This window comes from Gopherus flavomarginatus, chromosome 5 (assembly GCF_025201925.1).
Source record: "Gopherus flavomarginatus isolate rGopFla2 chromosome 5, rGopFla2.mat.asm, whole genome shotgun sequence".
NCBI classification, from domain to species: domain Eukaryota; kingdom Metazoa; phylum Chordata; order Testudines; family Testudinidae; genus Gopherus; species Gopherus flavomarginatus.
This window is the reverse complement of record NC_066621.1, coordinates 59,838,645-59,864,744: the sequence shown is the minus strand read 5'-3', so window position 1 is coordinate 59,864,744 and position 26,100 is coordinate 59,838,645. Positions and strand designations below refer to the sequence as shown.

General features: G+C 40.9%; 1 protein-coding gene across 5 annotated transcripts in view; it reads right to left on the bottom strand.

The window, feature by feature from the left end:
• The window catches only part of ZNF143 (zinc finger protein 143), an 87,658-nt gene that overhangs the window by 19,476 nt on the left and 42,082 nt on the right, over positions 1-26,100 (bottom strand). For all 5 annotated transcript variants that reach the window (XM_050955068.1, XM_050955067.1, XM_050955066.1 and 2 more), the window contains 5 exons: positions 23,678-23,874; positions 21,124-21,198; positions 14,600-14,719; positions 11,879-11,954; positions 8,706-8,831 (listed from right to left, as the gene is read on the bottom strand). In XM_050955068.1, the coding sequence (XP_050811025.1) occupies positions 8,706-8,831; positions 11,879-11,954; positions 14,600-14,719; positions 21,124-21,198; positions 23,678-23,874 (594 nt within the window). The remainder of the gene's footprint in view (positions 1-8,705; positions 8,832-11,878; positions 11,955-14,599; positions 14,720-21,123; positions 21,199-23,677; positions 23,875-26,100) is intronic.

Genomic DNA, 26,100 nt, shown 5'->3' with positions numbered 1-26,100 from the left:
GGGTGGTAAGAAGGAACTGAGGGAGGATTGCAGCCACACTGCCCTTTATGCCCTCATATGGGGGCATGAGGAAGCACAGAGGGCATGGGTGGCCCCCGACAGACACTATTATTCAAAGAAATTCTGGTTTCTCACACACCTGGTGCATGAATACGTACAGTGGGATTCACACTGATACATACTTGAAGAATATAATTTTTCTACTATTAAGGACTGTATAAATGCATGACAACACAATGATGTGCAAATATTGTGGAAGACACAGAGAAGACCAGCATTTTATAGAAATAAAGTGAGCAATGTTGATTAATTTATTTCACAACATTAATTTAAACTTCTAATATGTGAACTTTTACATGCAGCATAAGTTGATTTTGAAGAGTTGTAGCACAAAGCAATTCATTCCCTTAGTCAATCATAATGAAAGCATTTAAAAATTGTGTTCTTTTTTATAATGATTTGCTATTTAAGAACCAAAACTGTGTCCTAAATACTATAGGAAGGAAAGAAATAAATTTATACTGAAATATGTAAGAGGCTGGCAGTCTTTGCCTGAAACACTCCACTCTGTCAGCAGGTATTGGTCCTGCTGGGAAAATAGTTAAGCTGGTTCTGCTGAATTACTGAGGGAAGTGATTTGTAACCTCACCTATATTTAAAAAAAAAAAAAAAAAAAAAAAAAAAAAAAAAAAAAAAGAGGATTTAGAACGTGGGCTGACCCCTAGAAGATGCCATGTCTGGGAGAAGGTTTGAACAGAGTTTTATTTTGGTTTTTACCATCTTTGGTCCTGATCTTGTAATCACATCTGCCTGGGTGGATCCAAATTACCACTAGGAGTCACATGGGCCCAGGGGTTTTACCCACGTGGATGAAAATTGCAGGATTAGGGCCTTTGCTAATAAAGTAAACATCACGCGAAGGGGTTAGGGTTTGGTTGTACACATTTTTCAAAACATTCTTTTGATAAACAGTATATTGACAACACAATATCCTGCTGTATGAAGGATTTGCAGAGAACTGCAGCTATGCCCTCAACAGTTAAATATTGATATGTTTTGTGTCCATTTTACAAGATTTATTTAGAACTGCTTTATATTATTTTTTTAACCAATATGGTACCATGAAATTAACTATTTTAATTTATTTTTGTTATTATGGAGCTCAACTAAGTGTGCCCAATTGAACCACATAAATCCCTAAGAAAATGTTTTAACATTTTAGGGCTTGATCCTACTAAGTATTGTGGGTGTTCCAAGAAAATGATCCTACATTTTTATGGAAATCTTCATCTTGAAACAACCAAAAATGTTTTATAAATTTAGCACCAAATCCTGACAACCACTGGGACTACTTGTGTAAAAAGGGACTTCTCGGATAAGGATTGCAGACCTGGGTCCTTAAAATAAGTATACAAACTATAAGCATGGATAGTCCATCACTAATATGTAGCCACCTCTATGGGTAAATATGGTAGCTATATAACAGCACGTAGCACTACCATACATCAGTTTAAAACAGGAAGTCAATAATATTCTACTGAACAACAGGGGCAGTTTAGATATGCAGAATTCAATTACTCTAGCATGTACCTGCACAATAGAGAATGGGGTTCAGTCTTTCATTTGGAATATATATATTTTTATTAGAGACATACTGCCAACTGCTTACTGGTATTTAAAAAAAAATGTTAATATTTTCTTAAAATTGCTCTGCCTATAATCCTTCTCCATTTTGCAACCAGCATCAAAGTGATAGATTTAGAATACAAAAATATTTAGAATCTTTGGCCCTTACAACACAAGGAGTCTCTTCCACAGCTCATGATCATATTGGGAAAAAGTATTTTATGCAAATACATTCTGTGGCTTGAACACAAACATCAGGAACATATTGAATTAGCAAATCTTCTGCTGAGACTAGCTGAATCATTGTTACTAAATACTTAGCGGAAACTGGGGAAATTATAGAGTCTTTCAGCAAAATTCTCAAACTGTAACTATTTATAAGGTGTTACAAATGTGTATCATTTATTCAATAGCTTTTAAGGACTCCTACCCATTCAATGCTCTTTAATATGTAAATATACATTTAAACTATTTTAAAAAATTATCAAATGTAAGCATATTATACAATTTGTACATTTATAAGCTGAAATTGATGAAGTGTCAAAAATGTTTTAGTGATTTAGCATATAATTGGATTTTTTTTTAATTTAAAGCTTTTTCATAGTCAAAACTCTTTAATAAAAATGATTTCTCTGCATGGGCAGAAACAACTTTCTAAAGATAAATACCTCTGACATTTTAGTTTATTTCTTCAAAATACCAAAGCAAATTCATTACAGACATGGCTGCCTTTATTTTTTTTTTTAAACAAATCTATTTCATGTAATAGAAGTTTAAACATGGCACCTTAGAATAGGTTTCAGAGGGGTAGCCGTGTTAGCCTGTATCAGCAAAAACAACGAAGAGTCCTTGTGGCACCTCAGAGACTAACAAATATATTTGGGCATAAGCTTTCATGGGCTAAAACCCACTTCATCAGAGGCATGGAGTGAAAAATACAGTAGGCAGTATATATATTACAGCACATGAAAAGATGGGAGTTGCCTGACCAAGTGGGGAGGTCAGTGCTAATTCACCTTTTCTTGTCAACTGTTCAGAATAGGCCACTTCCACCTTGATTGAATTGGCCACGTTGATTTTTTTTTTTAAATCATGTAATAAATTATTTATATTGGTAGCCTCCCCACAGGCTGAGGAAGGGTGGGATGGGGGAGGCTACCAATAAATTAAAATAGTTAATTTAATTTAATTTAAAATAAATTAAAATAGTTAATTTAATGGTACCATCATTATTTCTGTCTTACATCATTATTGTAAGACAGAAATAAAAAAAGAGCCCTGACACAGACGTTAACCCCCAGGAACCTTCAGAGCAGTTAGTTCTTTGGCAGAGGAAACTGTAAGTAATTCTTTAAAGGAGCAGTTCTAGAAAAGTGTGTCAGTTTCCTGCCAAAAGGATATATGTGTGTGTTTTAAATGTGCATTTCGCAATGTAGTGTTGCTATGGTTTCTACAATTCTTCCTTGAACACAGCACATCACATTACAGGTAGAAAAGAGCGAAGTTGGAGCCAGACCAGCCCAGCAACAGTGTTTTCTTAAAGTCAGTTTTTTCAGTGTAAATGTAAAGAATGCCTACAGGAATGTCAGACAACCTGTTTGTGAACCCAGCCCTTTGTGTTTCTAATTTAACTGTTAGAAAACAGACCCCTTTCCAGGTGGCTGGAAATGGCTATTTCAAAGGCAGAGCGCAGGGTCTGCTGGGTTAGCTAGTCTCTGTTAGTCTAGTTTAAAGAGGGCTACAGTAACAGTAACAGAAACATAAAGCAGGTCAGAACTGTTTTCTAGAGCAAGACCTGACCTGCTCTCCTCCCCACAATCAGAAACCATTATTAATTCCTGGAGATATGCCCTTCCAGCTGACCATCTCACAACTACTAGTTTTCAACCAGACCAGAGAGGTCAGGGAAGACCCCTGTGTAAGTGGAGAAACCAGTCTGGCAGCAATCAGTGGGCCTAGGGGAGAACTGACAATGAGGAAGAGGGAGAATCAGGTTGAGGTAGTTTGGGGAGTGAGTTGCAGTAAGACTTCAGTAACTCAGACAGAGATTATGGGTATATTACAGCAGTTGGTGGGGTAAGGTTCTGTGGTCTGTGATGTGCAGAGGTCAGAATAGATTATCATAATGGTCCCTCTTGACTGTAAAGTCTATGAGTCTCATCAGGGAGAAGGAAAAGAAAAGGTTAAATATTTATAGGGAGGGTTCCTTTCTATATAGGTTTTTATACAGCGCTCATCACCGTAGTATCAGAACACCTTTCAGTAGTGCATTAAGCCACATGGCTACAAATCTGTCACATGTTGTTTGTTCTCTTCTCCTCCCCTCAGGGGAGAAGCACCTGCAGTGAAGTGTCCTGTTTAGATAATGTGTGTCTTTATTTATTTTTAAAAAAAATATACCTGGTGCTATGTGTTTATATTAGAGAAGGCAAAGTCAAAAAAATGTGCCTTGGACTTGGGAGTGGATTGGTGAGATTTGTGATCATCCTTAGTTTCTGGGGGAGTTCATTCCACAGTCCTGGATCACCCTGGGAGAAAATTCTGTCTCACACACAGACGAGCTTTACTCTTACTGTTGAGAGCTCCACTGGGCCAAAGGAGCAGAGTTGTCCATTACAGTCTTCATCCCAGAGCTTTAGGAGATCTTTTGGGTAACCTGGACCCAAGCCATGGAATGCTTTGAAGACCTTGAACTTGATTCAAGATTCTATGTGAAGCCAATATAGAGAGTCAAGGACAGGTCTGAGATGTTCCAGGTAGCCTGTGATTTTGAGGAGATGCGCTATAGCATTCGGTACTAACTGGAGTTTTCTAAGTGCTGAAGGGTTCCTGCCTAGATATATTGGATTGCTGTACTCCAGACAAGAGAGGAAAGCATGAACAACTGAGGCTAGGTCTTAGTCGGCCAGGATGGGATGAAGTTTCCTAGCCAGACGGAGATGGTAGAAAGCATTACTCTTGGATGCTGCTATGTCAGAATTCAGCATCAGTGAGGGAGCGAAGAGTACTCCTACACTACAGACTAAACTGACCAATTGTGGATGTCCATCTTCAACCCATGGAGACTACACCATGGTTATTAGCTCTTCAAAATACTCCCCTCTGCCCGCTGGCATCACCTCTGTCTTCACAGATTCAGCTTCAGCCAACTGTTCTTCATCCAAGAACTGATCTCATCCAACCACTGGGCCATCTTGGTAGAAGTAGTGTGATTGTATGTGGTAAAGGATAGGTAGAAATGTGTATCGTCTGCATATTGTTGGCACTTGAGTCTATGTCATCTAACCAGTTCACCTATTAGTTGCATGTAGATGTTGAAAAGTACCAGAGAGTAAATTGATCCTTGTGGAAGGAACTCTGCAAGTGAGGGTCTAGTCACAGAGCTGCAGTTTCCCAACACTTCTCACTGGGAACATCCTTCTAGGGAGGACTCAAGCCATTTTAGTGCCTTATCCTGGACCCATGTCACCCCTCTCAGGTGAGACAGCAGAATCTCATGGTCAACAGCATCAAATACTGCAGAAAGGTCCAGCAGGATGAGAATGGATGCCCATCCATTGAAAGGAGGAGATCATCCATCAGTGCCAATAAAGCAGTTTTGGTTCTGTGTCCTGCCCTGAATATAGACTGTGCTGGGTCAGAATGTTAGAGACAGTTAAATGACCATGGTCAGCCTTTTGCTAGCTCTTGTTTGAACTTAAGAATGGGAGGTTTGATGCAGGATGGTAATTGACTAAGACTTAAGTACCCAGAGTGGGTTTCTTCAGGTGTTTCTCAAACTATTGGGTGTTTGAAGGAGCAAGATTCCTTCTTCAGATGAGGCATTCGCTATTTCAGTCAGGAGTGGCACCCATTGTTCACAACTCTCTTTCACAAGCAAAAAGGGAATGAGTGAGAGTCACAAGTCTTGCGTCAAGTCTCCTTTAGGGTATACAAAACGTCTTCAGTGAATGTACTGAACTCCGGAAATGCAGGTGGGATGTTGGTTGGTGAGTGGAGGCGGAGCAGATCCATCCATAATCTTTTCAGCAAAGTGGCAATCTTTGCAGTGTTTGGTGCTTGGCTCTGTTGCAGGTTGGCATTCAGGACTGATGAAGAGGTTTACCACAATGGATAGCTCTTTGGGGTGAGATTTAGCAGCTTCAACACAGGTCTTGGCCTGTAAAAGCCACAGCATAGGCTTTGAGGAATTTTTTTTTTCATGCTATCTGAATCAGCCTCTGTTTTCCACTATCGGCACTCAAGTTTCCACCCCTTCTCCCTTCATCCAGAACAGAGTGTCAGAAAACCAAGATCTGTATGGGTGATGGGGAGAAGGGGATCAACTGGGGGCCAGCACAGCAGTGGCTGAGACCACTGTGGAATAGCAATGCCTCACCAGGTCCTCAACTCCTCATTCTGCAGGTGGGGTACTGTTGTCCTTTAGAAGGCTATGGAATTTGTTGGAGTCCAAGAGTCTTCGTGGTTGAATCAAGATCACTAGTCTTTCTTGTTGGGTGGGCAATCGAAAGTCTGAGACCACTGCCCTAATGATACAACAATCAGTCCAAAATAGTGGGTAGGTTGTGATGTTCTCTAACCTGACACAGCCTGAAGGTCAGGTCCAGGATGTGACTGGATTTGTCGATGGAACCAGAAATGACCTGTGAACATCTTCGGGAGGGAAGTGAGGAGATGAGTTTCTGGGCTTTTCTATCAGTGGCCTTGTTGAAATCTCCCAGAATGACAAGTCTGGAGTATCTCTCTGTCATCTCCGGCAAAGTATCAGTGAACTCTCTTGTGAACCCTTTAGTCTGTGATGGTCTGTAAGTAGGCATAAAATCTATGTTAGCTTTGCCTCTGGTTTCTACTGTGAGATGAATGATTTCAAATGAAGTGGCCTTACCTGAGGCACATCTCTTGCATTTCAGGTTTGCAGAAAAGATGAATGCAGTACTACCTGCCTTCTTGTGCTATCTAGGTCTGTGATACATGGAGAAACCTGGGGAATAAAGTGCACCGACCCAGGGCGTGTGGGTCATCCTTCTCAGTTTTGGTGATGTAGACTATGTCAGGTGCCTCATCACTGATGAGGGCCTGTGTTTTTTGTTGTTAGCAGCAGATCTTGCACTGATCAATATCAGCTTTCGTTCATAATGCCAATCAGGGTTGAGGGACTCTGGCATTGTCTACAGAAGAGAACTACACTGTGCAACTTGCACTGGTTCAGTGCATCCACATTAGTCATTCTGTTTTGTGTGCATCACTCTGTTTATCCACAAACAGAACTCACTGCAGCTACTGCTGAGCCTGTGGACTGTTGCATCTATTCATAATTCCTGGTGCAGCATCCAATGTCTGTGGCAGAGGTTCCCAAACTATGGTCCATGGACCATCGATAGACTGTGAAAGACTTGCTGGTGGTCTGTGAAGAGCTGGCTGGTTACATGGGGCTAGCTCAACTCCTTAGTTGCAGATGTTAAATTGCATTAAAATACATAACATTCTTTACTAATATGACTTTTCTATGTATGCAAATGCTGTAATTGTCAAATATATGTGATTGCAAAAACGAGAGGGGGGCAGTCCACCGGACAATTTTTCTATTAAGACGAGGTCCATCCTATTAAAAATTTAGAGAGCCCTAATCTATGGTATCTAAATGTGTATTTGTCTGCACTGTGTAATGACTACATTAATATGGTTCAGTTCTCAACAAAGATTTGCATATGAGCTGGGGGGAGGTGGTGATGAACATTGGTATGCCCTCATACAAATACCACTGTGAAGAATCACAAGTGTCCCTTGGCCCACTGGCAGATTGACTTTGGATCTGGCAGTCCAGGAAGACGGAATGATTTTATTATTTTAGTAGTTTTTATAATTGTTGTTTGCCTGTGGTTTTGATTCTCTTTTCTGGATCTGAAATACAACTAAGGATTTCCTTCCTGCTCCCTTTTTTAACCTCTAAAATCCAGAGATGTGAGGTCAAGGCCAGGGTCTGGAGGAAGGACGTCCTCCATGTGGTCCAACAAGCTCCCCACTATTCCACCCCATCTACTAAACTGGGGGCTAACTCTTCTATCTCTCTTCAAGGGTATTTGGTTGGGGGATGGGGGGGGAAGAACAAGGAGGTGCTGGAGCACTGTCCTGAGGTATTTAGTGGCATTAGAGACTGAGTAGGGGTTAGGTTGTAATCCTGGCTGTGTATTTTTAAATTTATGTCCCTTTTTCAGATCTCAGGAGTGAAGGTGACATTCCATAGATGTACGACTGTCAATACAACAACTTTTATAGTAAGTGGATGCTGTGTGCATATAGCGCTTCCATGGATATAGCTGCTGCTAATAACGGATTTTTGTTCTTTTTATTTTTCAAGTGATCCACCTCTGCATGGGACACACCAAAAGATTTTATTTTTTACACAACTGAAAAGTTTTAATAAAAAGTATTTTTGCTGGTTTTTTGCATGTCCTTCCCTGCTGCTCTGATGTTGTTAGAAAAACAGGAAGAGCCAAGACAAGCTGAGTACCACAGTTCTTGGTCCTGCACACAGCTGGTAGGCAAGATATTTGACAGCTAGCTCCGAAATGACAAAACTGTCGCTGGAAGATGAGTAGCAGCACTGACAGCTGGCACTGGGAGGAGTAATTGCTCTGCTGCAGCTGCAATTCTAGTACTTTTTATCCACAGTGGCACTGCAAAGGTGCAGACTGACTCAGTCAGCGTAAGATGCAATGGTGATGCACCTGGTTCAAAGATAGTGCAACTGCAATAGCAGTGTGAAGGCCTAAGCACTGTTCCAAAAACAACTGTATGTTGAGATGAGGAGCATTATTATTGTGCTAAAAACTTGCAATGGTGTTTGCAATGCTAAAACACTGTTTTGTCAAGTAGGTTCCAAAGGGGACTTTTTGAGAGCAATTGTGCACTAAGGAACAGTATACTTACTCTGATTTCACAAGTACAAGTCACTCAATAAGCGAAGGGTTAAATTCCTTCTATAGTGGGTCTATCTAAATAGATTTTAATTTAAAACAAAGAACCAGGAAAGCAGAGAGAGAGAGAGAGAGCGTGACCGTTGTAAAGACTCCTTGTACCTGTGTGGGTTCTGATATGTTTCTGCAGGTCCCCAGAAGTCTTGAATGACTTGGTGCAGTTCTCCTCTGTACACCGATAGGGCTTCTCTCCAGTATGGGTTCGGACGTGGCTTTTTAATCCATAACCTTGAAGACAATTTTAAAAGTCGAAAAGGGGGGGGGGGGAGTGGCAAACAAAATCTTAGATGTTACAATACTGCAGTAGAAAAATATCTAATACTCAGAATGCATCTGGTCACAAAAACTGTGCTAACCAGTCCAGTTATGAAGTCCTCTGATAAATCAGTAACAAAAATCAGTTCTTCTATTCATCTCACTCTCCAAACACATCATTGGTCACATAACCAGAGCAACAGAGCACTGCTTGCATTTTAGAAATCCTCTTTCACTTTATTTAAGAAAAAAAAAGTACTTTTTTCAAAATTTTCTTTTCCTTACAATGGGACAAATCCTGGTGATTATACCAAAGTGGTCAAACCTTTGCTCAAACTTGTATTTAAAAAAAAAAAAAAAAAAAAAAAGAGTCCAGAACAATCTGTGCTTTCTCTCTCTTAGCAGCTACTCCCATCGTAATAGTTTCAGACAGAATCCAATCCTGCTCCTACTGAATTCAGACACACACATTTATTTATTGGCTTCTTATTTTACAAACGACTATTCTGAGTTATAAAATTGCACCCACCAGTCAAGCCTCCGGGTGCTATTTCATTTTTAGAAACACATTATGCAATAACCACAGACAATCTCCCCTTCAAAGGCAAATATCAAGAGCAATAATCCTGTGATAAATAATAACACTGAGAAATTTGAGGGCCTGATCCAGAGGCCACAGAACTCAATGGGAAGACTCCCATTCACTTCAGTGGGCTTTGGATTAGGCCCTAAATAGACTGCCTTGCACTGTGCCTTGAAGGGACAACAAAATGGGGGGTTTGGTGAAGTGACAAGGTGGGGGCTAGTTTCTGAGCAGAGGACACTCCACTGAGAGCATCCTCTCTCTAGTCTCCTAGAAAAATGTGGAACCAAAGAACTCAGAAAGAGTTGCTGAAGACAGACTAACATGCATCTTCCCCGGCCCCATAGTGATATACACATTTCTACTAAGCAGAGGCCATGGATTCTCAGAATGTGCTTCCTGATTTAACTTTACAATGTGCTGGTGCTATATCGCCATAAAAGTTGAAGTTTTTATTAAAAAACACTATTTGAAAACAGGAAGTGAGTCTGCCAAGTTAGCCAATCCCCTAACTTGTTTTCTTTCTTACTTCTACAACACAAACACAGCCTCAGAATCCAACTCAGAAAAGCTACTACTATTTAATCCAGGTCATTTAATCCTTGAAGATGCATTTAAACATCTGCAGGGTTTGCCAGGCTCAACTGTTACAATAACTGACCAAAAATACGCTTAGACATCAATAGGAAAAAAGGCAATATATTTGTCCTTCTGTCTGTTGCAATGGTATACAGCAGGGGTGGCCAAACTGCGGCTCGCAAGCCACATGCAGCTCTTGCATAGTTAAAGTGTGGCTTGCGGAGCCCCCAATATTCCTCACCTACCAGACTGGCAGAGAGAGTTCAGGGCTTCTGCCCTGCAGTGGGGTGAGGGACTTCTGCCAGATGATAGGTGGCTGCTGAAAGTGGGGGGACAAAATGTAAAGGTTCAGCCTCCCCAACAGCTTGAGTCACAACCCCCAGGTACATCCCACCCTCTAACCCTCAGTGGCCCCTCCTTGCAGCTGCCAGGTGTTAGCTCCGCATGGAGAGGCAGCTGCAAACAGCTGGGAGCTGTAGGGACAGGCAGCAGCAAAAGCAGTGGCACTCCCTGCAGTTCCTAGCTGTTTGCTGCTGCCTCTCCCCATGGTCACAGCTCCCAATTTTGCCAGCTCCAGCAGCAGCCATGCAGGGAGGAGGCCCGGAAACACTATGAGACTGAGTGAGGTCAGCAAACCCTAGCAAAAATTGGGCAAGGAAATGGGGGGGCACGTGACCCCACGTGCCCTCCCCACACATCACCTCTGGCTTCTGCCCAGCGGGGAGGGGGATCTCAGGGCTTCAGCCCCATGGGGCACACCTGCCAGGGCTTCAGCAGGACTTCAGCCCCAAGCAATGGGAGGCATCTCCCATGGGGCTGAAGGCCTGAAACCCCCTTCCCCACAAGGCTAAAGCCCTGAGCCAACAGGTGCTTCTCACGGGGCTGAAGCCCCGAGTTCTGGCAGGTATGCCCCAGCTCTCAAACTTCTGAAGACTGTCATTTGTGGGTCAGAGGGTCAGTAAATTTGGCCACCCTTGTACTATAATCTTAAAATTGTTTTACAAACACAGTGCAACTACATTTAGCTTAGTTAATGAAGTGCTCTTGTTTCTGTGTTGGCCTTTCAGCCCAGTATTGCTTATATTAGTATGCCTACAAAGAAACCAGGCTTTCTATATTACAATGGAAGGAGTTCTTTGTGCAATCTTCTTAATCTTTCAAGTTTCAGGGTTTTTTTAACCCCATCTCTTTGTTTCTGTGTATTACAATCATGTTCAAAAACCAAGACAAGATTGTTTTGAAACAGCCACTGCTCGTTTTACTATCCTCCATATTTTACTTACTCATCTTATCACTTCATTTTACAGGACTAAATGAAATGTCATGCATAAATAGACTAGTCTGTATGAGCTGTAAAGTTCACTTATTTTATGAGAAATGTCACTGCTTGATATAACTGTGAAAAAGAACCAGATCAATCACATCACTTGAAACAGAGTATCTCCTATCAAAATTCTTTTCAACTGGGGATCAGAGGCTCAGATATCCTCGTCTGCAGCCAGCAAGTTGAGACTTTTTATTTTCACCTCATTTAACTCATGAAACTTATTCCACATTAATAGATTTTTCTGTCTATAGTGTAGAAACTGATAATAGGATGCTAGATTACATATTTTTTTTCTTTTTTCTCTTTGTTTCATTACATTTTTGCTTCAATAACATTCAAAACACTCTTTTCCATAAGCCTCATTCCATTTTTACTAAGCTACATTAACTGAAAACATGCCCACTTCTCATAAATGAACTGAAATCTAGCCTTTTTGCAGAGCAGTTTAAAAATTGCATTAACAAAAACACGTCTTACAAGGAGACAGACAGGCACTAGCAAACAGGAGAAAACACTCCCACAAAACATTACCTGTTGCAAATGCTTTGCCACAACCAGGATGTTCACACTGATATGGTCGATCTCCTGTGTGTGACCTTTCATGCACCTGTTAAAAGACATCCACCACACTGATATAATACAGTATTTTGCTTTCTTGAATATAAAAACTATTTCATTGTCAAAAATTACATGTTTAGTCTCTCCTCTTAGAAGTCACTGCTTAATAAGTAAAAGCAGCAAAGAATCCTGTGGCGCCTTATAGACTAACAGACGTTTTGGAGCATGAGCTTTCGTGGGTGAATACCCACTTCCTCAGATGCATGCATGCATCTGAGGAAGTGGGTATTCACCCACGAAAGCTCATGCTCCAAAACGTCTGTTAGTCTATAAGGCGCCACAGGATTCTTTGCTGCTTTTACTTATTAAGCAGTGACTTCTAAGAGGAGAGACTAAACATGTAATTTCATGCATGCATCTGAGGAAGTGGGTATTCACCCACGAAAGCTCATGCTCCAAAACGTCTGTTAGTCTATAAGGCGCCACAGGATTCTTTGCTGCTTTTACAGATTCAGACTAACACGGCTACCCCTCTGACGCTTAATAAGTGTTCTTTTATTAAAGATTAATAAAGATTTTTTAAAAATAGGATAATGATGTGTTCTGGAAAAGTAGTAATGTCTCTGTTTTCATGATCTGACTTGACACCCTGATCAGTTTTACTGAAACAGGTGATTTGTCCTATTTTTGTAAACATGCAGAATAGCCAACTGAAAGGGTCACTGAACAGCTGAACTGGCAATATTGACAATAGTCTGGCTGTGTCCATGTCTGTCTCAAGGGCTACACTCCACCCCAATAGGGTTGCCAGGCGTCGCTTTTCAACTGGAATGCCTGGTTGAAAAGGGACCCTGGTGGCTCCGGTCAGCACCGCTGACCAGGCCATTAAAAGTCCGTTCAACAGCACAGTGGGACTAAGGCAGGCTCCCTGCATGCCTAGACTCTGCGTGTCTCCCGAAAGCAGCTGGCATGTCTGGCTCCTAGGCGCAGGGTCAGCCACAGGGGCTCTGTGCGCTGCCCTTGCCCTGAATACCGGCTCTGCAGCTCCCACTGGCCACACTACCTGGCTACAGCCTCACACCCGCCTGCACCCCAACCCTCTGCCCCAGGTCAGAACCTCCTCCCCTGCCAGAGCCCCCACTCCACACCCCCTTCTGTACCCCAAACCTCTCATCCCCAGCCCCACCCCAGAGCCCACAGCCCCAGGCGGAGCCCGCACCCTCTCCTGCACCCCAATACCCTACCCCAGCCCTGAGCCCCCTCCTGCACCCTGAAACCCTCATTTCTGGCCCTACCCCAGAGCCCGCACCCCAGCTGGAGCCCTCACCCCCTCCCATACCCCAATCTTAGGCCCCAGCCCAGTGAAAGTGAGTGAGGATGCAGGAGAGCGAGTGACGTAGGAAGGGAGGATGGAGTGAGCAGGGGGCAGGGCTTCAGTGAAGAGGTAGGGGCAGAGCTTCAGGGAAGGGGGTGGGGCAACGGTGTTTGGTTTTGTGCGATAAAAAAGTTGGCAACCCTACAGTCCAATCTTCCCTCAATCCCTATGAGGCCTCCCAGTGATCCTCCCCCTGCTGAACGAGACATCTAGCCAGGACACCATCACAGGATTAGATTCACATGGAGTGAGAGACCGATTCTAGACTGCACTATCATTGGCAAGGTTGCACCCTCCCTCATCTCCAAGTGACTAACCTAGTTGTCATCTGTACTTCTCTACCTGTTCCATGTACCAGAGCTAAGCACGGGATTGAGAAAGGGAACCAGGGAGTGAGTAGAGAAACAAGAGCTGTTCCAACTTTTCAACTTTGAATATTTAATCACTCTAAAGAATTAAACATCACAATACAGCAATATGGGAATTCAAGTGATAGAGAAGAGCTTCCCATCATATATAAACATGGAAATTAAATTCTAATTGTAGCATCTCTAGGCTACTGCTGATGGTTGCTATCTTGATGAAAAAAGTGACATACTTTTTGATACTTGCAATATAGGAACCTTACACATCTGCATTCATCCTGCTTTGACAATCAGAAGATGGACAACCTTTACATTCAACCTTTTTTCCTGCTGGTCTTCCCATTTCTCAGCTGTGATGCATTTGTTTAATTCATGTTTTCTGGCAGCATTTCCCAAAGTGTGGGATGTATTTTGCTGGCCCACTGATAACAGTCCATTACCTGTGGCACCTTAGAGACTAACAAATTTATTTGGGCATAAGCTTTCGTGGGCTTGGTATCCTACTGTTAATTGAACTGTCTGATTAGACTGACCTCATACTTGGTAAGGCAATTCCCAACTTTTCATGTATTTATACCTGTTCCTGTATTTTCCACTCCATGCATCTGATGAAGTGGGTTCTAGCCCACAAAAGCTTATGCCCAAATAGATTTGTTAGTCTCTAAGGTGCCACAAGGACTCTTCATTGTTTTTCTGATACAGACTAACACAGCTACCACTCTGAAGTCCATTACCTGTTCAACTTTCTAAAAAGGGTCTCATCTCAGAACACTAAGCATGACAGTTGGAGGAACTGGGACATCTAGAACATCCTACTGATGGAGATTTCAGTATACTCAACGTAGGATAAAAGAATGCTCGTCTCTGACTTCTTGTACATTTCCATTATTTTTGTCCATGTAATTGTATAACCAAAGAATGCCTGCAATCCACTGACCCTCATTCTGCAATTACCTTAAGATGGTGAGCTGTTGTGTACAATTTTCCACAGCCATCATATTCACAGCGAAAAGCCTTCTCTCCACTTGGCTGAGATTTAGCTGTCACTCTTGTTCCATGTCCTTGTAAGACAATCTAGGATAAAACAAATATGACAACAACATGGAAGTCATTTAAGACGTTTATAACCAATTAGACAAAAATCAGATTTTCAAAATACGAAATAACAAGAGTTAATTCTAGTTGATGTCTTTTGACTCAGTCCACCCTGCCATTTATTGTGTTTGGTGATTCTTCTCCTGAAGCTTGCCTTCCTTCCAATCTACTCTCCCTAATGTCCCGTAAGATTCATTTCCTTCTCCCATTCTTGTCTTCATGCCTTCTTCAATGCAGCTCCTGCAATTGGAATTTCCTCTCAGACTGGTCTACCAAGCAACTTTATTTCTCTTTATTCAAATCATTCCTTAAAACACACTTCTTCTGTGAAGCTTTTAAATAATAACCCTTCAAATAATTAAAAACAAACAATTTAAAAAAAAGCATTTCTGGCTTGAAGTTTAGACCTTGAACCTCTACACCTGCATATCTGGACTGTGCAATCTATGTTCTAGTTAGATTATCAATTCCTAAGGGCAAGAACTGTCTTTTTCTAGGTTTATATGGGCTAAGAATACAACCAGGGCTCAACAAATAAACAATTATTCAAAAGTTAAAAGTAACATTGCACTTCAGTCTGCAAAATTTTGGCCAACAGAATTTTGTGGTGACAGGAGGAAACATAACACAGAAGCCTGTGAAATTAATTTATTTTCAGCTAATAAATGATAATGACATAAGTGAATAATAATTAAAAAAAAACAGTGAAAAGAAAGTTAACGTGAAAAGCGAGTCCAGAAATAATGTGAATAATCTAGTGGAAGTGAATGGGTTAGGCTATAACACTTGTCCAAATTCATGGGAAGGCTGCTAAAGGAAGTGCTTCTCTGAACACATTCAGATGCTGTGCTTCATACTTTCTACTTGAAAGTGCCTTCTATTTCTAAATTACAATACAATGTATATGCAATTGCAGACAGTCGTAACTTTTATTTTAAATATTAATCAGTAACAGAAGCAATTCCCAATTTACATTTTAAAAATACTATATTAAAATATCAGTTCAAGTCAGTCCAATTAGGATTTACATTTAAAAAAAAAAAGGTTTACATGACCAAATATTAACTGCTAGGGTTCAGATGTTAAATTATTAGTATTTCAGTGAAAACACTGGATCTAAATATTCCCCGGCAGTATTTGCAACCCAAAAGAACAATGCACTGGTGAATAAGAACTAGAACATAAAATAGATTTGAAATCCATTATAAACAAAAGCAAAACTAACTAATCTGTTTTCCTTGTCCAATCTGAAAATGCAAAAAGTAAGCAAATCAGGTTAATTGGAAAAAGTAAATCATATTGTTAAAATTATTTCATTTTAATTATGTATGGTATTAATATTAACAAATGCGAGGGAATATTTTGTTAAATATTATTTTTATTCTGACAATGTCCCTTTAAAGTCTAAAATCAGTGTGTCCTTGGGAAAAGTATCACTGAAATACACAGCTGGGTTTAAGTTTCTGTTTTCAAAATGCTGCTGATAATGAGCTATTTTATCTTTACCCATATAAAATAAGGTTCTGTATATGCAACACAATTATAAGTAACAGAACACACCTGACATCAAAATTAATCCAATCTTTTGAGCCAATAACTCACTAATTTTACGTACTAAACTTGCTGCCATCAGAAAAATAGCTATATAATAACCAATCTAATGGCTCAAAAAGGTGCCTCATTGGACAACTAATACCCATGATTCTCTCTCATGTGTTATGTTTTTATTGTTTAGCTGAGGATTTCAATGTATCATTTCTCTAATAAACATGCAGACATCAACCTGAATTTAGATGAAATCACGGTCAAGTGACTAGAAATTTTTTGGGTGCCTTAACCAGAGACACCTCAAAGAGGCCTGATTTTTAGAATGGGTACTCAGCACTTTCTGAAAATCAGGTCTCATTCTGGGTTGGAGTATGCTGCGCCCTGGCTCTCCTCAGCTGCCACATGTTTTTTTGGGAACCAAAGCCAACCTGTGCCAAGTTACAGCAGACCCCAAGTTGCTCTGTGTTGAGGCTGGGGCACAGAATCAATTTTCTTCTTAACATAGTTGCCATTGGGAGCCACAGGTTAGACACCACACCCATAGACTATCTGAAAATATTGGTGCCAAGAAACTACCTGGCTTAGCACTCACAAAAGTTTACTACTACTAAGTATAACTAAAATTAATAAGGGGACTTCAGAAAGTGAAAAATAAATTGTTTTCAACATTTTGCCTCTCAAGCAAGTTTGCTATTGGAAACCAGTTACTCTGCCACCCTGTATGGCCTCCTCTCTGAAGAAATTCTGGTGATGAAATGGGAGAGTATCATTCAGCTGAAGGTACACTGCTACTAATGATCAACTAGAACTGTAGCATACTAATTTGTCCTTGACAGTTGAAACAGAGGCCCCATACCAGCACCCATGAAGTCCTGAACAGTAGAGTTTAGAGTGATGGATAACATGATTTAAGTTACTAAGTCAAATTTCTTTCTGTGAAGGAATTTTCATACCTTGAGGATAAAATTATTCAAGTTTTGGTCCCAGCTCTCCAACACCATTTTTGCATAGGAGATGTTGGCTTCCACTTCCTTTGGTAGGCAGACAACGTCCAATTCTAAATCTTTATCTTGTCTGACTTGGCTTTTAAAGGATTTTATAACCAGAATATTTGGAGGACATCATCAAATATTAATTTTCATGGGTGGAGTCACAAATTTCACTTTGTTAGGAAATTCTCCCATCTAAATCATGTCTTTATTAGACAGGTGAGCAGAAATTACAGGGATGTTCTTTGATGTAGGAAGAAATACTTCATTGGTTTTTTTTTTTTAATTACTTTTTTGTTTGTGACCTTTTAAAGTAAAGAAGTATCTCTGTTCTTTTCTTGTCTTATTCTGTTTCTTTACAAAAAGACCCTGTGAAAAGAAAGACCATCAGCCCCACTTATGTTTAAGGGGTCAGAAGTCTGAATCTTTCTCTGGGCCTAGCTTCAGAAATTGCACCCAAGTTTTCCCACTACCTTTAGAACCTCTGAGGGAAGACTTCCCTTTTGGAAAGATTTTTAAACTTTAAGTGGCACTAAGAACTCAATGAAACAGTCTTATTTTCAAAAGGAATAGAAATATTATGTTGCTCCTTACAGGGCAGATTTGGATCAAGACCTCCTTTGCTGCTCCGTTGCCCAAATCTATGAGACACGTGGGGGGCACTTGGTAGAAGAATGAAATGTTACCAAGAAGATGGAAGAGTGTCTGGAGGCATATACCCAGTATGTCTCCCTAAGGAAAAGAACAGCCACTTCATCACCTTTTGTGAGATAACTGGAAGCTGAAAAGCTAGATGTAGAATTGCTTAACCCAGAGGTTCTCAAACTTCATTGCACCACAACTCCCTTCTGACAACAAAATTTATTACACAACCCTAGGAGGGGGGACCGAAGCCTTAGCCTGCCCCAGGTGGGGGAGGGACAAACTCCAAGCCCCACCACCCCAGGTGGGGGGACCAAAGCTGAAGCCCAAGGGTTATAGCCCGAGGCAGGGGGCCTGTAACCTGAGCCCCACAGCCCAGGGCTCAAGTCCTCAGGCTTCAGCTTTAGCCCTGGAAGGTGGGGCACCATGCTCCTGACTCTGGAGGTTTTTAGTAAGCAGTGTCCATTGCTCTCCACACGTGCTGTTCTCTTTGTGATCTGAACTGAGGGCATAAGGCTGGCACCTCTCCAGTTCCCTCTCCTACTACAATTCCAGGAAAATCTGCAGCAGAGGGAAAGAAAGGGAGGTAATGGTATACAAATAGGGACTATATACAACTCAAAAACCCTCAAGTAACCTTCTTTTCTTCTTTGAGTGATGGTCCCTGTACGTATTCCACATGAGAGATGAGTAAGCAGCAGTCAAACTGGAAGTGTGTGCGAGGTCACAGAAGTGATGGCTGAGTGTAATATTGCAGTCTCCGCAGCTAAATCTGTAGTTGAAGACTGGCCAAAGTGTAATGTCTTGTGAAGGTGTGGAAGGAGCTTCAGATAATTGCCCTACATATCTCTAGTAGAGATACATCTCTTACAGATAAAGAAGAGATTGCTTGCACTCTGGTGGAATGACCCTCACCTCTCTGGGGGAGGTATGCGAGCTAGTTTCGTAGCAAAGGATAATGCAGCCAGCGATCCATTTAGAAAGACTCTGGGAATGTATATCTTGACCTCTCTGCTATGGTAACAAAAAGTCTTTCTATGTGCTTCTGTAGACAAAAGGCCAGTGCTCGTTGGACAGCTAGAGAATGAAGCCATCTCTCCTCATCAAACACATGCAGTTTTGGAAAAAAAAATTGGTAAGGGGATGGTTTGACTCATGTGAAATTCTGAAATTACTTTAGTGATGAATTTCAGGTGGGGGTGGGAAAAAAAAAAGGCCTTTTCTTTATGAAAGATAGTATATGGTGGGTCTGCCATGAGTCCTTCCAGCTCACTGCTCTTCTGGCTGATGTGATGGCGACTATAAAGGCAACTTTCATTGAAAGATGGGTCATGGTCCATGTGGCTAAAGGTTCAGGAGAAGAGTTGGTGAGAGATGAAAGAATGAGGCTGAGGTCCCATTGAGGTCTTGGCTTCACCAATCAGGGGAAGAATCTAAGAAGTCCCTTAAGGAATCTATTTGTCGTGGGATGAGTGAAGATGATACAGTCGTTGACAGGAAAATGAAAAGCACTGATTGCTGCTAAATGACCCCATAAGGAGCAAACAGGATAAGTAGATATTCTAGAACAGCAAGGATTGCAGTGCTAAGGAATTCTGCACAACTGGTAACTATGCCACAGAAAGGGTTACTTGACATCTGGTATATCAGTTCCAGAGGTTTACTGTCTCTACACATGGAGGAAGGGATATTGTTCCTCTCTGCTTGTTTATGTAGAAGACAGTTAACATACTGTCTGACATTATCTGGATATGTCATGACTGAATGAGTGGCAGGAAAGTGTTGCAGACCCGACAGACTACTGTTAATTCCAATAAACTGATATGCAACCTGGACTCCCGCGGGGTCCAGTTGCCTTGGACAGTATGATTGTTCATATGACCTCCCTCATTTAAGAGGCAAGTATCAGTAACAATACTCACCTCAGGTGTAGGTGTGAGGAAAAAAGAGTCCTCACTTGAACTTTCTCTGGCTTTGTCCACCGGACAAGACAGGCTAGAACCTTGGATGGAACTGTTAATTGAGACTGATATTGATTTTTTCTGGTGAGTAGATAGACTGAAGCAGAGGGATAAATATCAGAGTTATTTAAGTTCAGTGTCAATGCTGATGCAAAAAAACAAGAGATAAACTGGCCATCAGTCAGTTTAGGCTTGAATTTAGATGAAGGTTTTTAACCAGAGGAGTGAAGTAAAAGCCTTCCAAGGTGAGTAGAAGGGGTAAAAAAATCTAACTGGCTTCAAGACTGAGCTTGATAAATGTATGGAGGTTATAGTATGATGAGATTGCCTACAATAGCATGTAGCTGATCTGCAACTGCTAGTAGCAAATATCTCCAGCTATAGAGAATTCTTTCCCAGGTGTCTGGCTGGTAGGTCTTGCCCACATGCTCAGAGTCTAACAGATCATCATGTTTGGGGTCAGGAAGGAATTTTCCCCCAGGTCAGATTGGCAGAGATCAGGTGGGGGTGGGGGGGCTGCCTTCCTCTGCAGCATGGGGCACAGATCACTTGCAGGTTTAAACTAGTGTAAATAGTGGATTCTCTGTAATGAAGTCTTTAAATCATGATTTGAGGACTTCAGTAACTCAGCCAAAGGTTATGGGTCTGTTACAGGAGTGGATGGGAGAGGTTCTATGGCCTGCAATGTGCAGGAGTTCAGTATAGACCAGGAGTTCCCAAACTGTGGGCCACAGCCCAAAGCTGAGCTGTGACACAGTCCTAGGTGGCCTGCCATGGGCAGAGTTGGGGGGCATTGTCTCCCCAAACTGTATACATTGGCGGAGTAGCAGCTGGTGATGGTGACTGAATGTAAATGTTTCTTGAATCCTGTGAATTATTCTTCTATAAAGGGAGAAATGGAGCCTGCCATCTGCACAGGTCTGGAGTCCGAGAACTCCTGATAGGCAGTCCAAGGACCTGGCTCAGAGCTAAATATTTGGCACACGAGTGCTGGAACAATTTGTATAGTGTGGGTGCTGAGAGCCACTGAAAAAAACTATAGACCCTGTATATAGTGGAAACCACTTCAAGCCAGGGCATGCTGCAGTATCCCCTGCACCCCTAGTTCCAGCCCCTATGATTTGGCATGCTTCCAGCTGTTATGAGGAAGGTGAACACTTGCACTGTAAAGACTGTTGGGCATAGAAGAGACAGAGAAAATAAAAATCCAGCAGATCCAATTATATTGTACAGTGTTACATACCTGCATTTTTTTCTCTTGTTCATTTTCACCTATCATTCCTGAGCTACTAACACTGTCATTTCCATCAATAGACACCTGAAAATAATATGAAAGAAAAAAATTAAAATTATTTACCCGTTGCTTTTCTTCAGTGAATAATGCAAAACGGAAAGGACTCAGCTTCTGAGGGTGCACACTCATTCACAGCTCTGTTACTCCATCATCTTGAAACATGGCTACCATACGGTATATTAGCTCTTAAAAAATGTAAAATCCCACTAAAGTCATCCATATTATAACAAAAGCCTTGTATAACTACCAAAGTGCTGAACTTCCTAAGGTTGTATTAAAATAAGGAGGGAGAGCAAGGACCATATTTGTCCCTGATTTAACTACAGTGACTTCAAGAGCTAGTTCTGTCACCAATGACTTCAATGAAGTTAAATCAGGGATGAATTTGGTTCTAAATCTTTCTTATAAGCAAACAATTTCCATCATTGTTATGTGCATGAAGTTCCTGAAACTATTAGTAAAGGGGACATGATGGCAAATTTAAAACTACAGACCAGATCATGCCCTTACAATGGCCCCTTTGATCTGTTCCAATGGCACAAACCAGACAGCAAAGGATTCCTCCAATGTGGGAGAATCCACCATAACCATTTCTACACTATCTCCAAAGCTCCTGGCACAGAAGCATACCAGTACATGACCAGAATGCTACAACCCTTGGGGACCAGTGCAGATCTTTGCCCTTGCTTAGCTGTGCTAAACACAACTCAGTCTGAGATAGATTTCATTCTAAGAAAGAAACTTTAAGAACAGTTAAACTACCAGTATAATTTAATATTACACACCCACACACAAAAATATGTTAAAAGAACTTTAAGGTTGTACTCAAAGTTAGGAAATGCCAGGATTAAGGTTGCTTGCTCTACTGTCTCTTTGCCAGTGCAGTACAAGTACCAATGGTTATCATCCAGCAGCTGGGACACTGGAAGACTGAAAACTTAAGAAAACTGCTGCTCCTACAATTAGTTTGTCCCTCATGTTTTAGTCTTCTGCATAATGTGATGTTTTATCTAAGCAGAATCTCTGAACTGCTATGCTCCATTGCGGCTTCTGTGCATAAATGTCAGCTTTTCATTTTTCTGATTAAAAAGCATCTCTTCAAAGGACCTCCTGACAAACTCAGTAGCTGTCTAGTTACCTCTCTTTCTTTAGTGCCTCATATCATGCCACCATCACCAATCTATACACTGGATCTTTCCATTTTGCCTCAAAAAAGGATCACCAACACTACAAGCCTCATCATCATTTTTTCTGAAGAGAGCCATTTTACTCCTCCCCACTTTCAAATGATTGTCCTGTCAATTTTTTGGGGGGGGTTGGGGGTGTGGGGGAAGGGAGAGTAATCTTCTCTTACCTTTTCGATCACCTCTCAAGTCAGTCTGGCTTTCAACCAGTTCATTCTACAATGTGCCCTACTTCATGGAGTCAATGTCTACTTCTGATACTGACAATGGATCCCTCATTCTTCTTATCCTGTTTGAGATCAGTACCATTTTTAATACCATCAATACTCTATCCTTCTTGAGTGCTTTGAGTAAAAAGGTGGTGTCTCAATACTCCTCTTTTTGCTTTGAATCCTCCTTTCTATCTACTCGTCCTTCCTTTCTGGTGGAGGCTGTTCGCCTTGCCCTCATCCTTAACAGATAGTTAAATTGATGGTCCATTTCCCCATATAATGACATAGTCAGGGACATATCACTGGAACCTTCAACTTTGGACAAAACTCTCATGATGACAACGGCCAGCTCTGCATCTCCTTCAGCTTCTCTCCAATTGTCCTATTTCCCATCAAACCACCAGCCTGGATTCTGATCAATACAGATTACATCTTGATTTCTTGTACCAAATATACTTCTTTGCTCTCTTCCATATCTCTGTTATCACTCTGCTTAACTTACCCTCAATGACAGAAAAACTGAATCGTCCTTCATCTCATGCTGTCTCTTCCATTCCATAAATCACTTGTCTGTAAAGATGCCTCAACATCATCTCTGGAACTTTAGCAGACTTCATCCTTACCCTGACCCTTCCAACAGCAAGCTCATGACTTTATCTCTTGTCTCAACCACTGCAATTCCTTTTTCTATAGTCCTCCTACATCCAATGCTTTGTCAACTTCAGGGAGTTCCTACTCTCCATTACCTTCACTGGTTTCCTAACCACCTTTTAAATTATTCAAAATCACCCTTATGGTTTTCCATATATTTGCTTCTACTATACCCCTGTGATTTTCTATCCACTTACACATTTGCTATCTCACTCTGCACCTTCAGTATTTAACTTTATGATCCCTACCTGCAACTCGACACAGTTTGAAGTTACATCTTTTATTTGTGAGGCCTTGTCTATTAGAAATTCATCCTTTTCCATCTTCCAAGCTTCTGAATAATTCCTCTAATTAATTCTCATCATATATCTTAGTTTACAAGATCTCTGTGTAAAAATGTATTGTGATGCTATATATTAAAGAAATTATGTACAGATAAAATATACTATAATGTACCTTGGCTGCATACTGCTCCAAAGCGCTGATGGTATCTGGATCAATTGTAGCATCTCCCGTATGCAGGCCTGCTACTGTGCCATCAGCTTGAATAGCTAAGATGGTATCTGACTGTGGCATTTGAACAGTATGGTGAATGTAAGCAGTGGTTCCATCTTCCAGCTGGACTGCCTGTAATGCACTCTGGTCATAACTGTCTAAGAAATAATATTAAAAACACTGTTAAGACAGGGAATGACTATCAGAGTCTGCATTTCTCCAATATAAAGGCATCACGTATGTGAAATTATCAATACATACTAAAATGCTACTGATGAATACAGTAGTTTAGAAAATTGCTATCAATACCACAGGTTGAATTTGTTGTAAATGATTATTTACCCCAAAACACTTCTATTTCTGCATTACAGAAATTACAGCATTACAATTAGCCTAGCTCTTACTTACGAAGTGTTACACGATATACTTTGAAATTTCTACCCTCTAGTGATCAATTAATTGCTGACACTGTCTGTTTTAGGATTTGTATACCAGCTTCCTGTACACTAAGAATGCAAGCATCCTTTCAACGGCTAAAGCAATGTTTTGCCATTACTTTAAAATTACATAAAGGTTTAAACACTTTGCATATGGCATTGTTTACAGAAACGAGTACTCTGTGGGAAACTAATAAGCAACCACAACAATAATTTCAATATTAAGCTCATATAAAGATGTAGGGCTTGAAATATTTACCCAACATCTACTAGCCTGAGAAGTAAGTCTTCCAATCAGGTGCAAATACCTGTGCTGTCACTCCCCTCAAAGCCATTGTAACACACAGTCCCACTGGGGATTCACTACACTGTTTAGTCAGCAACTCTTGTTAGGCCTGATATACTCACTACACCTAACATTGCTGTGATTATATATACCCGAACAACATCATGTAATACATCATTGGAAAACTAATAACTCACTGATTATTAATATTCTTGTGTGATGTAAAGAGTTATAAATATGTGCTAGAATTATGTTCTTAAAAGGCATTCGGCAACCAATGAATAATCACTATCTACCTTAGACAAAGGAATGTGTATTTGCTTGTCTGACCAGCCTGGTCACCAGGCAGAGACAATGAAGGCACATTTATATAAAAGATTAAAAAAAAAAAGCCATTAAACTAACGAGCGTGGGAGAAAGCCTCTTAACTATAAAGACAGCAGGGTCTGAACCTCAAATATAAGCAGTTGAATCAGCTGATTGTCTACAATATTACTGTATTATAAAAATGTATTGAGTAAGAGGTTTTATGAAAGCCTGTGACACACTAGTGATTAATATCAATGTAAAATGTATGCACTAACACTATATAATGAACTATAGATATGTGACATTGCACCCCATAATACTTTATAGAAATACGTATATGAGTGTAAATATGACATAACTGGAATATGTTTTATGTTAGATATGCTATGTAACATATCTCTGCAAAGGTTATGATCTACTGGATAGATTCATCCTATTTATATGCATGTATCATTTTTTTATTCAAAGTCAAGTATATAGCCAATATTCATGTTTGATTTTAAGTAGCCTCAGTGAAGCAGTTGGTCAGCTTCTTGAGAAAAGACTTTTCTCAGTAAGTGCCCAATCAAGAAACACTTAAGCTAACAATGAACTTTGAGAGACATCAATCCACATCTGAGCTTTCCTGGGAATGTGACATTGGCCTGTAAAATTCTGAGTAATGCACGGACATGTGACTTGCCCATGTGACTCCTAAACTCCATCTTGCAGCTGGATTCTGCATAGGAGAGGAGAAGGGGTTTCCACCCACAAGAAAAAGTCTATTTAAGCCCCTGAAAACCCCTCCATTTTGTCTTCAACTGGCTCAAGAGATAGCCTCTCCACCCCAAAGGATACCTGAAAGAAACTGGAACAAAGGACAGTAACTACAGGGATGTGAGTGTTTGCTGGACCAAGACTAGAAGGAAGCTAGTCTGTAAAAGAGGCTTATTGGAACATCTCTGAGGGTGAGATTTACCTGCATTTAGTTTTTTACTGTATTAGGCTCCCAGGGAAAACGGGCTCAGATGTAGTCACAGCACTTCACGTGGCAGTCCCAAAGGGGTTTCTGTGACCCAACCTGTCACAAGATAATCTCTGTTCTTATGATTTAAAGTCTGTGACCACACACAGGGAGAAACAGGTTTTCTCCCAGACAGGAAGGAAGGCAACTACCTACTTGTCTCCAGTGTAAATTAAGCAGTGTGGAATAAAAACAATGGAAGTCCAATTTCCATATAAATCAGCAGGAGGAGGGAGACTGCACCCCTGGAAAGCCTCCCTGCTTTGTGAAGCAGGGCCAATGAAATTTGGGAAGATAGCATGGTGTCTAAATCCCAGCAGGACTTACTTTCCAAAGAATATATTTCAAA